Source organism: Tupaia chinensis, unplaced genomic scaffold (genome assembly GCF_000334495.1).
Source record: "Tupaia chinensis unplaced genomic scaffold, TupChi_1.0 Scaffold000610_1, whole genome shotgun sequence".
Classification (NCBI taxonomy): Eukaryota; Metazoa; Chordata; class Mammalia; order Scandentia; family Tupaiidae; genus Tupaia; species Tupaia belangeri.
Window position 1 is genome coordinate 1190320 of NW_006160129.1, and position 18233 is coordinate 1208552.

At 44.7% G+C, this 18233-nt stretch overlaps 1 protein-coding gene across 2 annotated transcripts in view; it reads right to left on the reverse strand.

Annotated features, from left to right (window-relative positions):
* Positions 1–3535: 3535 nt before the first annotated feature.
* Positions 3536–18233, reverse strand: part of ZC3HC1 (zinc finger C3HC-type containing 1) — a 31575-nt gene continuing 16877 nt past the window's right edge. For both annotated transcript variants that reach the window (XM_006158818.2, XM_006158817.2), the window contains exons 5-10: positions 16630–16757; positions 13906–14060; positions 11488–11731; positions 8756–8968; positions 8103–8309; positions 3536–3981 (exon numbers count right to left, since the gene is read on the reverse strand). In XM_006158818.2, coding sequence (XP_006158880.1) covers positions 3913–3981; positions 8103–8309; positions 8756–8968; positions 11488–11731; positions 13906–14060; positions 16630–16757 — 1016 coding nt within the window. In that variant the 3' untranslated portion in view covers positions 3536–3912. The remainder of the gene's footprint in view (positions 3982–8102; positions 8310–8755; positions 8969–11487; positions 11732–13905; positions 14061–16629; positions 16758–18233) is intronic.

The following is an 18233-nucleotide window of genomic DNA, read 5'->3' on the forward strand; positions in this document are numbered from 1 at the left end:
GCTGGCATTGTGGTTAGGGCACTGGACTCCCACATGACCAACCGTGGTTTCAGTCCTTGACTGGTGGCTTGCTTTCTTCCTTTCCCTATCTCTCTTTCTGGTTAAATTTAAATAGTAATAAATCAAATTAAATAAATGATTTTTTTAAGAGAGATTTTTGCTATAGGACACCTGCAATTGCTAGAGAGACAGAGAGATAGAAAGAGAGAAATCACCCCCTGGGGGAAATGGCCATGCTGCAATCCCTTATTCTCCATTCTCCTGGGATTTTAGGCACTCACCACACGTGTCGGCATGTTTTAAGCTGCCAGGTCTGGGACTTGAACCACAACCAACTATGTAGGAGTCCAGCAACATAACCATTATGCCATCTGCTTGTTCCACTAAATCATTCTTAAAAAAAAAAAAATAAAAAGGGACCAGCAGTTACCGTAATGGCTATGTTGCTGGACTCCCACGTAGTCAACCATGGTTCGAGTCCTGGACCCGGTGGCTTAAACTCAGGCCAGGAGTGTGTGCGTGCGTGCCCAAGATCCCAAGAGGAGGGGGGAGAAGGGCTTGCGGCGTGGCCATCCCCTCTGGGGGGTGATTTCTCGCTTTCTCTCTGTCTCTGTCTGTCTGGCGAGCGCACATGCCCTATAGCAAAAAATCTCTCAAAAAAAACAAAAAAAACCTTCCTCTCTGGGCTTGGACCTAGTTGGCGGTGGGTGATATGGCTAAACGCACCAAGAAGGTTGGCATCATCTGTAAATACGGGGCCCCCGAAATGGTGAAGACAATTGAAATCAGCCAGCACACCAAGTGCACTTGCTCCATCCTCTTCTAAGATGAAGAGACGGGCTGTGGGGATCTGGCGCTGTGGTTCCAGCATGGAAACCATAGCCAGGGGTGCCTGGACCTACGACACCACTTCGGCTGTCACAGCAAAGTCTGCCATCAGAAGACTGAAGGGATTCAAAGAAGCTCCATAGACATTTGGAATATCACTAGCCTACAATAAATGGGTTAATTTATGTAAAAAAAAAATTAAAAAAGAATGCTGAGTTATAGTCCTACCTTTGTAGATAGTAAAATAGCAAAAATAAATAAATAAGTAAATAAAATAAAATAAAAAATAGCCACTATCTTCTTAAAGGATCGACCAAAAAAAAAAAAAAATCAAATACTCAAATCAGGAAGAATAAGTCCCTAGAAAGGCCAAACCAAAAACTTCTACAGGAATGAACCACAAGACAAATGAAAAAGAGCCTGGGGTTGAAGAAATGTCTGGTGTGGAAGAGAAGCTTTGGGAAAGGACACTCGAGCTCGACCCCATCTAGAACAAGAATTTGTTGTTCAGGGGAATGACATTTGTGTGTAGGAAGACTGTGAAGGTTATTCATAGGTGTCTGTGAGTGCCCAAATTCCCGAGAGGAGAATGGAAGATAAGGGATCGTGGTGTGGCCGTTCCCCTGGAGAGGGCTTTCTTACTTTTCCTCTTTCTCTCTGTCTCTGTCTGTCTCCAACAAGCACACACCCCCATAGGGAAAAAAAAAAAGTATATTTATTGTTTCACATGAAAGAGAGTCAAAGACACCTGCCAGATTCTTGCCGCACTGCAGTCCTCCCCCCAGTCTCCCACCGAGCCAGGAACTTAGGTGTGTGCATGCCTGGCATGTTCAGGTCACATGACCCCAGCATTATGCAGTGACACCCTACTGCCTGTGCCACCATGGTTGGGCCCACATACTTTCTGACAGTGATGGGATATTCTAGATGAACAAAGAATACCTGCTGTTTCCGGAATGTATCCTGTACTCACCTGCTCACCATGATCCTGGGCCCCAAATGTCCCTCCCCTGTTAAGGGTGTAGCATGTGCCAGGTGCTGGTTTCACTCACTGAGAGGGTTGATTTAGAAGAGCTATTAACTATGTACTCTGTTAAACATCAGGATTAAAAATTACAAATTTAAAATCTGGCATGCATGGGGCTGGCCTTATAGGCTAGTGGTTAAGGGAGCTGGATCCCACATGTCAACTACAGTTTGAATCCTGGCGTTGCTGGCTTGAGAAACATGCTGGGCATGTGTGCGTATGTGTCCCAGATCCCACAAGGATGAAGAAATGGGGGAGAAGGGATTGCAGTGTAACCAGGCTCCAATGAGGGGGCCTCTTTTCTCTCCTTGGTCTCTCTGTATCTCTAATGAGTGCACTCTCTGGAAATTAGAAAAACTAAAATCTGGCACGCATGTCCTTTAATGAGTTACATAGTCTATGACCTTGAATTGGATCCTGACTTGGACAAATCATATGTAAAAAACATATTTGGAACAATTAGGAATTTTGAATATAGACTGAGTATTAAATGATATTTAGGGACTATTAATTTTGGGGAGATGTAATATGTAAGGAAAAAGTTCTTTTTTTTTTTTTTTTTAAAGAATTACTTTATTTAACTTTACTTATTTATTTTAATTTGCCCAGAGAGAGATACAGGGAGAGAGAAAGGGAGAAAGCAAGCCACCAGGTCTGGGACTCGAACCGCAGTCGACCATGTGGGAGTCCAGTGCACTTAACCACCATGCCACCTTCTGGCCCCAAAAGTTCTATTTTTTAAGTGTGCTCACTGGAGAGACAAAAAGTGAGAAATCACTCCCCAGGGGGGATGGCCACACCTCAATCCCTTCTCCTCTTCAGGATTTTGGGCACACATGCACAAATGCCTGGCATGTTTTAAGCCCCTAGGTCTGAGACTTGAACTGTGGTTGACTACATGGGACTCCAGCGATGTAACCATAATACCATCTGCTAGTTCCAAGTGTTTTTTTTTTTTTTTTTAATACTTCAGTATAAAAGTGAGTTCTAAGAGTCCAGCCATTGACGCAGTGGTAAAACACAATGCTCTGAGACTAACCTACTGGGAAAGGTTTAGGGTTCATGTCTGGGGACTGCCCTGAGCGTGTTGGGCACACGTGTGCCCATGATCTGGGGCTGGCAGAGGCTAGGGTTTTCCCATGGCCTCAAGACCCCATTGGGGGTGTGGTCTCTCTCACTCCTGGAAGCAATAAATCAACTTTAAAAAAAAGTGAGTTATAAAACCAACCAACCGCAATTAGCAGAATAGTCAGTTTCTAGCCTTAATAGATCGTGATCCTTTGTCAGTGGGCAGTCACATTTAGATGAGTCAGGTTCAGGTCAATCTTCTCTACAACAGACTGAAGACGCCTCCCCAAGCAGTGAAAGAGCCTTGGGGAGCCCCAGTCAGAGAGCCGGGCATTAGAAGCCATGCGAGGAGGAGGTCTCTCCTGCAGTGCTTTCCTTCTGCTGCTCCGTTCTCCTCCTACTGTATTATCAAAGTGAGGAGAAGATAACCAAGTTACCACTCACTGGAGCACAGCTGGACATCTCCTGGTGACATGACGAAATCATCTCGTCTCTGACTAGAATCACAAATAAATCTTTGCAGCCAACCTGAAAATCAGTTTGACTTTGTTGACTATTCCACTAAAGTCTTCTCTAGCCCACAAGGCAAGAGGAAAAACGGTAGTCCAGCAGTAAGAATCTTAGCAAATATTTATTAACACATCTGTTAATACAACTGGGATAGAAGTGCCCTCTGAACATGGCCTCACGCTAATGACACTGAAATGCGTGCTCAAGTCCTTGGTCCTCCGTTTGGTTTCACAACCCTGCACTCCTTTAACAGAACCAGGCTTGTTGTGCCTCACTGTTCACATCCCAACCCGGAAACGGTCTCCTCTCGGTCAAATACAGAGGGAGGGCGGGCACTCACTGCTTAGCAACACCAGGGTCTTCTTATGATTAAACCAGGATGGAGAAAACTTTCGATCAGCTGGCCAAAAGGAATTCAGACTTTATTTGCCAACAAGTCACTCTTGTGCCATTTCTTTCCAGGAAAGGGTTGGAGGTCTTCAGGGTGAGCATAAAGATTCCCACTGCCGGAATATTCGGAATACTTTCCTTGACTTCTCAGAGAGACTCTGTAGGTAGAAAAGCTTATCATTAAATTGTTTAACAAAGACAAAGATAGGTAATGGCTTTAGGGCTTGCACTATAAATTTCTCCACAATGATCTAGACACAGTAGGATTAGGTAAAAATTCAGTTTCTACCATGCTGTGAATAACTATGCCTAAAGTTAGACTACAAACCAAAAAGCATGTGCTGTCAGACTGCTGCTAACAAGCCCTGAGCCTCTAAAACCTGCTTTGTACCTCCCTCCCAGTGTCTGTGTCTGACCTCGTATGTGGCGATGACACTTCTGACTCACTCATTTTTTTTTTAAGAATTATTTTATTTTACTTTATTATTTGGAGAGGTTTTTGCTATAGGGCGCATGCACTCGCCAGAAAGAGAGAGACAGAAAGCGAGAAATCACCCCCTAGGGGGGATGGCCACGCCGCAATCCCTTCTCCTCCATTCTCCTCTTGGGATCTTGAGTATGCACACACACACACCTGGCGTGAGTTTAAGTCACCAGGTCTGGGACTCGAACCTTTGTCGGTACATGGGAGTCCAGCGACATAGCCATTACGCCAGCTGCTGGACTCTTTATTTATTTTAATTTGACCAGAGAGGGATGAAGCCGGAGGTGGGGTGGGGTGGGGGGGGAGAGGAGAGGAGAGGAGAGGAGAGGAGGACAGTGAGAAAGCAAGCCACCAGGTCTGGGATTGGCCCGTGACTGGCCATGTGGAGTCTAGCACCCTTAATCACATGCTACCTGTCAGCCCCTGTGACTCACTCTTTTTTTTTGCCATAGGGTGTGTGTGTGCTTACCAGAGATGGGGCAGAGGGGCCACGTAGGGTAGAGTGAGCAATCACTGCCCGGGGGGATGGCCACACCACAATCCCTTCTCCTTCATTCCTCTTTAGGGATTTTGGGCGTGCACACATATCTTGGTGTATTTTTCAAGCTGCTGGGTCCAGAACTTGGACTGTGTAGTTGGCCATGTGGGATCCAGTGCCTTAACTACCATGCCACTTGCTGGCCCCGACTCACTCTTAGAGCCGCACACATACTGCACTAGCTCTTCTTTCTTGATGCTCAACTGGCCCTGGTTCATTATTCCTTGTGAATAAGGATTCACAATTATGTGCTGCCTAGCCAGGGTTAGCAGAGTAATCCAAGGCCAAGGAAGAGAAGCTGAACAACCCCCAAGTTTCAACTATGACCTTGGCCTTCTCAGCCTACATTGTAGCGGGCAGAGCTAATAATAGGAAGAATCGCATTGTCACTTGATCATGCCAATGAGTGCCCTGGGATGCTGAGACACGGTGCTAAAGGGAAGATAAACATGCTCCGTGAGTCAGAACACTCAGTCCTCTCCGCCTTTGAGTGTCACAGTCAAGAGCACATATTCCTCACAGAAAGAATCTCAGTGACAGCACAAAGAGTATCGAGCAAGGTGACACCTAAAGTTCCCTTGTTTCTGATATAAGAGGACATTTTTGGACTAGCAGTTAGCGTAATGGCTATGTCACTGGATTCCCATATAGTCGACCGTGGTTTGAGTCCCGGACCCAGTGGCTTAAACTCATACCAGGAACATGCATGTGTGCCCAAGATCCTGAGAGAATGGAGGAGAAGGGATTGCAGTGTGGCCATCCCCGCTGGGGGGTGATTTTTCGCTTTCTGCCTGTCTCTCTGTCTTTCTGGCGAGCGTGTGTACCCTATAGCAAAAAAAACTCTCAAAAAAAAAAAAAAAAGAGAGAGACATTTTCACTGCTTCCTTTTTTTAAAGTTTTTGTTATAGGCACGTGTGCTTCCCAAAGAGACAGAGCAATAGAGGGAAAGTGAGAAATCACTTCCGGGGGGATGGGCACGCTGCAGTCCCTTCTCCTCTTGGATTTTGGACACATATGCACATGCACCTTGCATGATTTTCAGGTTGCCAGGCCCAGGACTTGAACTGTGGAGATGGCTATGTGAGATCCAGTGCCTTAACCACCACACCATCACTGGCCCCATTTTCACTGCTTTCTTATCCTCTTTATAGATGAATGTTTCAATAAAATAAAGTCCTAGGAGCTAAAGTTTCAAGTTCTTACTAATGACTGTAGGGCATTTAGTGAATATAGTGGCAAATAAAGTTGAAATAAATATAAACAGAAAAAATACTATAAAGTCTATCATCAAGGTCCTCTACCACAGCCTCATTAAGCTTTGTACCTTCCAGCAAAGCAGTGACAGAGAGGAATCTTAATAAAAACTGCCAATATGCTACTTCCTGAAGATACGAGCAGCCATAGGAAGGTTCAAAGATAAAGTACCGAAGAGGATCTTAAATGTTCTGGAACCCAGGGCCAATACAAGCCCAACTTTTTCCACTACAAAAAACAAACTAGGGGGGCCAGCAGATGGCATGGTGGTTACACGGCTGGACTCCCACATCACTGACCACGGTTCGAGTTCCAGACACAGTGGCTTGAAAATCACACATGTGTGCACGCCCAAGATCCCAGGAGAAGAATGGAGAAGGGACTGTGGTGTGGCTATCCTCCCTGGCAGAGTGATTTCTCACTTTTCCTCTCATTGTCTTTGTGTGTGTGTGTGTGTCTCTCTCCAGAAAGCACACGAACCCTAAGGCAAAAGCCTCTCAAAAACAAACTAGGGCCGGCAGTTGGTATGGAGGTTAAGGTGGCTGGATTCCATGTGGATGAATGCTTGGTTTAAGTTTTTGACCCTGCAGACTGAGAAACATGCTGGGTGCATGTGTGTGCATGTCCAAAATCCCAAGAGGAGAATGGAGAAGGGAATGTGGCTGGCCTCCCCCAGGGGGTGCTTTCTCACTTTCCCTTTCATGCTCTGTCTCCTGCAAGTGCACCCACCTTATGGAAAAAAAAAAAAAAACAAAAAAAAAACCTCCAAGGCTTCTCAAAGACAAGGTATGAAAATGACAGAGGGAACCAGCAGTTAGCGTAATGGCTATGTCGCTGGACTCCCACGTAGTCGACCGCGGTTCACGTCCTGGACCTGGTGGCTTAAAACTCACGCCGGGCGCGAGAGGAGAATGGAGGAGAATGGAGGAGAAGGGATTGCGGCGTGACCATCCCCCCTGGGGGGTGATTTCTCGCTTTCTGTCTCTATGTCTCTCTGTCTGTCTGGCGAGTGCACGCGCCCTACAGTGAAAATCTCTCCAAAAAAAAAAATGACAGAGAGGAATCTTAATAAAAACTGTCAATATGCTACTTCCTGAAGATACAGGCAGAGAGAACTTATGTGCATATATAGTTAATATCTTCAATTTGAGGGCTTGGTCATTTTTCTTAGCTTTATATATTTTCAAAAGTTTTCCAAATTGGAAAAGCACAGATTTTTTTTTTTTTCATCTGAAAAAGTTGCATCTTCTACTGATACCACTAACACTTGGACTTTTAGCATGACTACGGCTCCTTCCAGTGGGATCCTGGGACCCAGACAACCATCTCTCTGGGAATGCTCCTTGTAAATATTTGCTGGAAGTATTGTTTTCCTTTGTCCTTAAAGAGTACAGGTCAGAAATGGTTACATTGCACCTGGCGACAGGCAGATCTGTTTTTACAGTTCCATAATGCCCGCCCTCCTCTTGCTTTCCTCTTTGACACAGGACAAACACTTGGCTTGCCTTCTCAGTTGTCATGGTGGCTTCTGCTGTTAGCCACATTTGTAACTGATGGCAGTCACGACTGCGACGGCCAGTGGAGGGCTGGAGCCCAACCTGAGAAATGAAGTCATCCTCTTGGTGTCAGCGCTCAGGCCTGCCAAAAGCTAAGTGAACTGGCTGGGCTCTAATCACAAGAGACAGCCACTGAGGGCAAAGGCAGCTGTTCTGTAACACGAGGCTGGACCAGCTGCCTGGTCGCCTATTTCTGTTTCAGTTCTTTTCTACTTTGAGTCATTTTAGTTGGGAGAACCAAGAATTGATCAGACTCTGATGGAATGCCATATGCTAAGCTGCAAAAAGACCGAACCAGTTCTAGGCTTGATCTCTGGGAAAACTAGAATGAGACTAACTGGACTTATGCAAGCGAGGGCAGACAGGGTGCCAGCTCCAGGGCCAACCTCTGTTCCTCCTCCCAGACACGGCAAGTGCTGCACAGATGCAGGCAATGGTGCCTCTCACCATGGAGTCTGTCTCCACGGGCTGGTGAGACTGCTTGTGGGCCAGCAGGACGGTCAGCACTGCCTTCCAGCCCGCCTCTGCTGGGGTGCTGGCAGCAAGTTCAGTTCCACCATTCTCCCTGGTTTCTTTGCCAAGACTGATATTCACCCAAGGGCACCAGTCTCTATGCTGAGAGATGGGATCAAAGAAGCTTCGAGAAAATGTGTCCTGAGGGCAGAGGAAAAGAAATGGTATTAATGAAGGGCAAAGGCTATGTAAATTCTAGGAGGTATTGTTAGTCATTAAGTCCAAAATCTCAAAACTGCCCACACTTCTCCTTTAAATGCTGCCTCTGTAGTTTGCTCTCATTTTCTTTATCCTTCTACTCCTTTTATGTGAAAGAAACTACCTACCCAGGCTTGCCCCCTATCTTAGTGCTGTCCTACTGGCTGAAATATTTATTCCCTCTCCAGAATCCACCCCAAAGGAATAAATAACAATCTCTTTCACTTGGTCCCTTTGGTCACCTAATTTTCCCATCTTTCAATGTACTCACATGGTCTAATTTTAGCCACAGGATGGCAGGAGGGCCCAGGCTGCTCCCCCGTGCTGCACAGTGAGGGCGCAGCACGCTGCTGGTGTTCGACAACTCCTACCTGCACAGGTGAACTCACCGAGCTGCTGGAAGAGCACAGGCGAGCTCGTTTGGCTTTCCGAAGAGGGCTAGAAGGTACTTCCAGGCCACTGGTATCCCCTGTTCCCATGCTTCGGGTCACCGGTCGGGTTCTGGTTGTGGGGCTAGCCGTCTCCAGCTCTGGACGGTCAACAGGACTGGAAGAGTCCCAGCTCCGAGTTCGGGAGACAATGGGACCTGGGCTTTTTTCAGCCTGAACGAAGAAGGAGAGTGGAAGGGCAGAAATGATATTAATGATTAGGGTTAGAAGTATTTCCAGAAGCACGTGAAAGCTAGTACTTTATCACTTAAACCTAGCGCACAATCCAGTCAACAATGGACAGCAAGTACACAGGTGGTCCCATAAGATCACGATGGATGGGCCAGCAGGTGGCATAGTGGCTAAGCCGTCGGACTCCCACATGGTTGACTGCGGTCTAAGTTCTGGACCCAGTCGCTTGAAACTCATGATGCGTATGTGTGCATGCCCAAAATCCCAAGAGGAGAAAGTATTGCAGCATGGCCATCCTCTCTGGGCATTTCTTTCGGTCTCTGTGTCTCCAACAATTGCATGAGCCCTATAGCAAAAATCTCTCTTAAAAAAAAAGAACACACTAGATGGACCCACCACAGTGGTGTGCTGCTCCATGCTGCTCCATGCAGGTGGAAGATCAGAGATTTAGCTCCCCTGCTGACCTGGACAGACCAAGCGTACACACATATGCCTATGATTCTGGATAGTTGGGATGGCTGGTGGGAGGATCGTGGCATTAAACCATGATCAGGATGTCCTAATCTTGTGTAGGTTTAGGTTAGTGTGTTGGTTTCTTAATTTTTAACAAAATAAGTTTAAAAAGTATAAAAATACTCCAGTCCTGTTGACCATCGAGAGTTTAAAATTTAAAAATAAAAAAAAGCACACAGAGTAAGGACATGAGAAGTATTTTCGTACAGTTGTACAATGTGTTTGTTTTAACCTTATTTTCTTTTTGTTTTTGCCACAGGGTGCGTGAGTTCGCCAGAGAGATGGGCACACATGTGCCTGGCATGATTTTCAAATTGCCAGGTCTGTCTGGGACTTGGACCATGGTCAGCCACAAGGGAGTCCAGTGCTTAACCATCATGCCACCTGTTTTACGTTTTGCATTACAAGAGTCCAAAGTTAAAACTAAAAAAGTGTATAAAGTAAAATAATTACAGTAAGCTAGGTTTATTACTGAATAGATGCAGTGTAGTTTCCAAAGTGAACATCCTTTAATTATATTTTTCCATGAACTTTTTGAGGTCCCTTTCTGTATGTGTTCATTGTACATTTCCTTAAACTTTTCTGAATGTATGAAACTTTTCATAATAAAACACTGGTGAGGGGGGAGGGACTGTCAAGTGGCTTGGTGGCTAAGGACACTGGATTCCCACATGGCCAACTGTGGTTCAAGTCCCAGACCTGGTGGCTTGCTTTCTCACTTTCCTTCTCTCTCTCTTGCTCTGTCCCTCTCTAGTCAAATTAAAATAAAATAATAAAGTTAAATAAAAACAATTCTTAAAAAAAAATTGAGAAAATGAAGTGAATTACTTTAGTGTATCCTAAATATACAATGTCTATAAATTCTACCACTTCACGTTCACTCATCACTCAGTCACCGACTCACCCAGAATGACTTCCAGTCCTGCAAGCTCCAAGTGACCTACAGAGCTGTACCACTTTTTTATATTTTATACCATATTTTTATTCTACCTTTTTAAAGTTTAGAGTGTGTAGATAGACAAATACTTATCATGGTGTCACAAAGGCCTGCAGTACTGTGGCCGGCAGGTGGTGTGGTGGTTAAAGGCACTGGATTCCCACATGGCTGACCGCAGTTTGAGTCTCAGATCTGGCAGCTTGCTTTTTTCCTTTCCCTCTCTCTCTCTGTCCATCTGGTCAAATTTAAAATAATAGTAACAAATGGAATTAAATAAATAATTCTTAAAAACAAAACAAAAAGCAATTGCCTGCTGTATTCAGTAGCGTAGCATGCTCAACAGGTTTATAGCCTAGGAACAACAGGCTGCCCCGTAAAAGCCAGGTGTGCAGCAGGCTATGCCATCTAGGTTTACGGAAGTACACCCCATGATATTCGCACAGTAAAACTGACTAACAATGCACTTCCCAGAACATACCCTTGTCGTCAAGCAACACACGACTGTCTGTGAATTGCCCACATAACTAAATTCTTCAGAGTACCACATTTCTTACATAACTAAACTCTTCAAAGAATATTACAGTTCTATGGGACCAGCAGTTAGCGTAATGGCTATGTCGCAGGACTCGCATGTAGTCGACTGCAGTTCGAGTCCCAGACCCAGTGGCTTAAAACTCACGCCGGGCGCGTGTGCGTGCGTGCCCAAGATCCCAAGAGGAGAATGGAGGAGAAGGGATTGTGGCGTGGCCATCCCCCCTGGGGGGTGATTTCTCGCTTTCTGTCTCTCTGCCTCTCTCTGTCTGTCTGGCGAGCACACGTGCCCTTATGGCAAAAACCTCTCCAAAAAAAAAAAAAAAGAATATTATAGTTCTATACTAAAGTTCTAGAGTACATTTAGTTTTCTACTGGTGAACAGAAATATGACATGGTATTCTGATGAATGTAGTTAGAAGTGAAGCCTACCCACTTCAGTTAATTTCCAACTTGCCGCCAACAACACTTTTGGCATGAGAGCTGCTCAAATGTCACCCCAAACACGCTACGTTCATACCTGCTCTGAGCCTGGGGAAAACGTGGCGTCCTGGCTCCGAGTCATCATCCTGCGAGGAGATTCAGGCACTAGAGGGAAGCGCTCTGGCCGCCCCTCAGAGCCTGGGATGGGGGAGCTGGTCAGGCCAAAGGATGCATCCAGGTCTGTCATGGTCGACTCAATCTGCTGGAAGCCCCAGAGCCCTACCTTCCTCATGCACTGTGAACATGTTATCAGGGAGAGCTGCAGGGGTTCCAAAGAAGAACTGGGTAGGAAAGGGAGGAAAAGTGAGTTTTACCAAAGGGCAACACTTCCAAATGACTAAGTATAATGATTTGCAAGTATGTTTTATCTCATCAAATAAATCTCTTGGGTGGACCGAGAGCCAAGACCTCTGAGCCCCTGATCTCTAATGTCAGGACCCCAGCCTCATTATCTCTCTCATATTTCCTATAGAAAGATCTAGAGGTCTTGGTGTACTCTCTATGGCAAGACTATTTATAAAGTATGGGGTTCTTTTTTTTTTTTTTTGAGAGATTTTCACTGTAGGGCGCGTGCGCTCGCCAGACAGACAGAGAGAGACAGAAAGCGAGAAATCACCCCCCAGGGGGGATGGTCACGCCGCAATCCCTTCTCCTCCATTCTCCTCTCGGGATCTTGGGCACGCACGCACACGCACCCGGCGTGAGTTTTAAGCCACCGGGTCCGGGACACGAACCGCGGTCGACTACGTGGGAGTCCAGCGACATAGCCATTACGCTAACTACTGGTTCCCAGTATGGGGTTCTTTTTGATTGACTGGTTTTTCAGTTTTTAATTTTTTTTTATTTTAAAAATTTTGTGGGGACCAGCAGTTAGCGCAATGGCTATGTCGCTGGACTCCCACGTAGTCGACCGCGGTTCGCGTCCCAGACCCGGTGGCTTAAAACTCACGCTGGGCACGTGTGCGTGCATGCCCAAAATCCTGAGAGGATAATGGAGGAGAAGGGATTGCGGCGTGGCCATCTCCCCCGGGGGGTGATTTCTCGCTTTCTGTCTCTATGTCTCTCTCTGTCTGTCTGGCGAGCGCACAAAGCCCTATAGCAAAAACCTCTCAAAAAAATTTTTTTTTTTGCCATAGAGCATGTGCACTTGCTGGTGAGAGACAGAAAGAGATAGAGAAAGGAAAGGGGAGAAATCACTCCTCACCCCAGGGGGAATGGCTATTCCATAATTCCTTTTCCTCCATTCTCCTCTAGAGATTTTGGGTAGATTTACACACACACTTGGTGTGATTTTCAAGTTGCCAGGTCTGGGACTTGCACTGTGGTCAGCCATGTGGGAGTCCAGCACCTTAACCACCATACTACCTGCTGACCCCTGGAAAGTATGTTTTATAAACTTCTGTTCCTCTTGAAACTTTTTCTTTCTGGGCTGACTCTGTGGCCCAGTAGTTAAGGCAGTTGGAGCCCACATGGCTGACCATGTGGCTCAAATCACAGCCCCAGCAGCTTAAGAAAAAAATGCCAAGTGCATGTGCATGCATGTCCCAAATCCCAACAGGTTGAAGAAATGGAGACAAAATCGTAGGGTGACTATGGGGGCTGGGGTGCCTTCTCCCTCTCTCTTTCTCTCTCTGGCAAGTGCATGTGCCCTCTGGCATATAAAAACAAAAACAATTTGTTTTTCCTTATAAATAAAAAACATTCCTTAATATATCAAAACAGGCATATTTAAAATAAATCAAGTCTAGTTCTGACAGTCTTCTGTCTCAGAGACAGTCAATGCCAAATCAAGCAGCTGGAATGCAAACACCAACAGAGGGGCCTGGAAGACTCCAGCTGGTGTTTCCTTTAGGAGTTTTAATCAATTAAACTGATTTTTCTCCTTTCTAAAAGTAGGGAGGAGCTTCCTTTCTATTTTTTCTTTTTGAAAAATAGAAGAGAATGGGTCCAGCAGGTGGCGTGGTGGTTAAGACACTGGAATTCCCACATGGCCAACCATAGTTTGAGCCCCAGACTTCATAGCTTGCTTTCTCCCTCTCCCTCTCTGTCTTTCTCTGGCAAAACTTTTGTGAAAAATAATAATCATAATAAATAAATAAATAATTAATTTTTAAAAAATAATAGAAAAGAGCTCTATTTTTCCTTTTTAAAGTAAAAGAAACTTGAGGAACTTCAGTTCATAAGAATACATCTGGGAAGTGAAAGAGTGAGAAACAGATCAGGTGTGAACATCAAGAAATCCTAAGTTCTAACTCAGGTTACTCATTTTTGTTACTAATTCTTACTATCCACCCCCCACCCCCACCTGGCGCATCACCTCACATTACTCCTAAGCTTCTTTTCATCTCCGTTTTTCTCACAGGAAATGCCATGTGGTTCCCAAATACTATTAGTGACTAATGCATAAGGGTGTAAACTGTTGTCATGGTTCACGTGTGCAGGCAAAATGACTAACCTGCACGCCCAGCCACACACAGACAGAATACAGGCAGTGACGTGGACTTGGATGTCTGAGCCTAATTTAGTTGTAGGTTTTCTCTCATCAGTTCGGCGACTGAGTTCATCTTCCAGCAGGTGTAGTAGAAGACTGATCTTTTCTTCTGTCAAACACTATGGAAGGAATCAAGTAAAACACTTCAAGTTTCAACTACCATAAAAACAAAAAATTTGGGTACCAATAGATGGTGTCATGGTTACGTTGCTGGATTCCTACATAGTAAACTATAATTCAAGTCCCAGACCCGGTGGCCTCAAACTTATGCTGGGCATGTGTGTATGAGTGCCCATGATCCTGAGAGGAGAATGGAGAAGGGACCAGGGTGTGGCAATTCCCCCTGGAGGGTGATTTCTCGTTTTCTGTCTCTCTGTCTCTGGTGTGTGCATACACCCTATAGCAAAAAAAAAAAACAAAACAAAACTCTCTCTCTCAAAAAAAATTTATATATAATGATGTCCCTAGATGGTTTAAGGCAAAAATCAGGAAAGAAATGATTGAATAAAGACAGTTCTCTTCACAGAACCTTATTTCTAGGACAGGGCTAAGGTGTCACAAAGAAGTTTTCTGAATGATGACTGAGAAAAGAAAGGTGGCCGTCTTCCTGGAACTACCAAACCTCATTTTAGCACTAAACTGTTTTAAACTTACCAGTTGCAGATTTTCTCTGAAACTTATAAACCTCAAACCCAAATAATAAAAACATGTGGGGTTTTTTTGTTTGTTTTTAATTTGCCAGAGACATGTGTTTACCACAAAGAGACAGCAAGCAGCAAGAGAGAGAGAAAGCTCCCACCAGCGGGGTATGGTCATGTTGCAATTTTTTCCCCTCCATTTTTCCAACTTCGTGGAATTTTTTTAAAGAGTTATTTTATTTGACTTTATTGATTATTATTATTTTCCAGTTTTATCAGAGAAAAAGAGAGCAAGAAAGTAAGCCACCAGGTCCAGGACATGAACCACGGCTGGCCATGTGGGAGTCCAGTGCCTTTAATCACTTGCTGGTCCCTCTTTTTGGAATTTTGGGCACACTACAGATGTGCCTAGTGTATTTTTCAAGGGGTCTGAACCATGTGGGAGCCACCTCCCTTAACCACTAGACCATGAGGCAGGCCTGAAAACAGGTCATTGTTTTTGTCTTGTTCTGACAATGAACTTACTTTTTGACAAAACAACAAGGCTGATCAGTCTTTATTTCTGTTCTAAGAATAATAAAAAACTATTATAAAAGGGTGAAAAAAATTTCCTTGGCAGGGACAGGGTGAGATTTTTTTTTTTTTTGAGAGGTTTTTGCTATAGGGCGCATGCGCTCACCAGAGACAGAGAGATAGAAAGCAAGAAATAACTCCCTGAGGGGATGGCCATGCCGCAATCCCCTCTCCTCCATTGTCCTCTCGGGATCTTGGGCACGCACGCATACACAGCTGGTGTGAGTTTAAGCCATGAGGTCTGGGACTCGAACTGCGGTCGACTACATAGGAGTCCTGCAACGTAGGACTATTACGCCAACTGCTGGTCCCCAGAGTGAGATTTTTAATAGGCACCTGAGGCTAACAGTTTGATGATTAAAACCCACAACAGCACCTCAACCTGAAGAGGTAGAATAATCAGATGCTATTTCGTATAGTAAAGCTTATCTTCACCCCCATGGTGATGAAATGGGTCAGTAATTATACAGTTTCAAAATACAGATGGGAAGCTGGCTCCATAGCCTCACAGTTAAGGCAGCTAAATCCCACATGGCTGACTGTGTGGTTTAAATTCCAACCTCAGTGGCTTGAAAAACATGCTTAGCACTTGTGTGTACATGTCCAAAATTCTGATAGGGTGGAGAAATGGAGAAGGGACTATGACATGACCATTGCTTGTTGAGAGTACTCTCTCTTTCTCTGATGAGTGTACATACTCTATAGCACAAACTAAGAAAACAAGCAAAAAAACAAAAACAAGGGAACCAGCAGTTAGCGTAATGGCTATGTCGCTGACCTCCCACGTAGTCGACCGCGGTTCGCGTCCCGGACCCGGTGGCTTAAAACTCACGCTGGGCGCGTGTGCATGCGTGCCCAAGATTCCGAGAGGAGAATGGAGGAGAAGGGATTGCGGCGTGACCATCCCCCCTGGGGGGTGATTTCTCGCTTTCTGTCTCTATGTCTCTCTCTGTCTGTCTGGCGAGCGCACACGCCCTATAGCGAAAATCTCTCCAAAAAAAAAAAAGTAATAAATCAAGATAAAATTGAACTTATGCCATTAAGGAATCATACTTAAATATTTAAATGGAACCCTCAAGAGTAGCCTTTCCGGTAGAGACTGAAAAAGGTGAGTTGAGGGACCAGCAGATGGCATCATGGTTATGTCACTGGACTCCCATGTAGTCTATCATGGTTCGAGTCCCAGACCCAGCGATTTAAAATTCATATTAGGTGCGTGTGTGCCCAAAATCCCAAGAGGAGAGTGAGAAGGGATTGCAGTGTGGCCATTTCCCCGGGGGTTGATTTCTTGCTTTCTGTCTCTCTCTGTATATCTGGCGAGCCCTATAGCAAAAATTACCCTCTTAAAGAAAAGATGAGTTAAAAAACAGAAGTTCTGTTCCTAACAATCTGCATCCTCTTGCCATTAAAATATATCCTTTGTGCATAATGCTTGTGACAACTGGAGGCCACTGTAGCCCAGCCAAGAAAAACTCACCATACTTTTCAAGTCCTCTGGCCTCAGGGAGGGAAGTTGGAGGTCTAAGTGACAAAGGCTTTGAAAACGATCTAGGAATTCACTAACAAGAATAGCAGGCTCGTCCAATGGCAACATCCCAAATCGATCTGTGGAAAGTAAATTCAAAGATTGTATTGGTACAAATGGTTAATATATAAATATATGTATATATATACATATGTGTGTGTGTGTGTACATATATACACACACATATATATAAAGCATGGACAGAACTGGGGAAATGTAAAACTGATGACATCTGATATTAAAACATTGCGGATTTTTGTCTTGATGAGGCTATTACTACTGTGATTATGTTTTAAAAGTACAGTCCAGGAGCCAGCAGGTAGCACTGTGGTTAAGGCACTGAACTCCCACGCGGCCAACCATGGTTCGAGTCCTGGACTTGGCAGCTTGCATTTCTCACTCTGCAGCCCTCCCCCATCTTTCCCTGGTGAACACATATGCCCTCTAGCAAATTAAAAAATAATAATAAATAAAATTAAATAAGTAATCCTTTTAAAAAATGTGCAGTCTATATCTTTCATATCTTGAAATATTTATAGATGAAATGAGGTCTGGAATTGAACTTTAAAACAATGCAGAGGAGCAAGTAGGTGTTAGGAACACAGAAGAAATATGACCAGCATAAGCTGATAATTGCTGAAGTAGGGTAATGGGCAGATGGGGTTTCATTATACTGTTCTCTGCAGTTTAATGTATATTTAAAATTGCTGAAAAGGGGGACCAGCAGTTGGCGTAATGGCTATGTTGCTGGACTCCCACACAGTTGACCATGGTTGGAGTCCTGGAGCTAGTGGCTTAAAACTCATGCTGGGTGCGTGTGTGTGTGCCCAAGTGTGCCCAAGATCCCAAAAAAGAACAGAAGGGAAGGTATTGCAGCATGGCTATCCCCCCCCGGGGGGGGGCGATTTCTCGCTTTCTTTCTCTCTGTCTCTCTCTTTCTGGCAAGGGCACGTGTCCTATAGCAAAAACCTCTCAAGAAAAAAAAAAATTTGCTGAAAATGGAGGGGAAAAACCAACAGAGTTACTGGTGGTGCCAGCTTGAATAGGTGGCAGGGTTTTTTAATTGCCAGAAGGTGTATGTGCTCGCTAGAGAAAGCAAGCAAGCACTCCCAAGGGGGCCTGCTCACTCTGCAATCCCCTTTCCTCTATGCTTCCTTCCTGTTAGGATTTTGGCACATACATGCTCAGTGTGTTATTCAAGCTGCCAGGGCCAGGATAAAGCCATGCGGCCACATGGGGACCGGCTCCCTTAACTGCTCGCTGAGATATGGGGCTGGCCTAAGACCCAACACTTTATAACTATCAAATCATGGATAACTTATTGTGAGCTAAGAGTGACACAAACCACATGTTCCTCAAGTTTTTCTACAAAACATACAAAAAGGCTTACATTATAACATGAAGCAAAACTGGCATTAGGGTATATAAAGTATAAAATTAGGAAGTATACTGGTTATAACTAAACTGGAAAAGAATCTGTTAGAAAATCAACTAGCATGGAAATTAATTGATTATATACTCCAACTATCTTTGGTGTTACCCAATTTAGCTCGGGT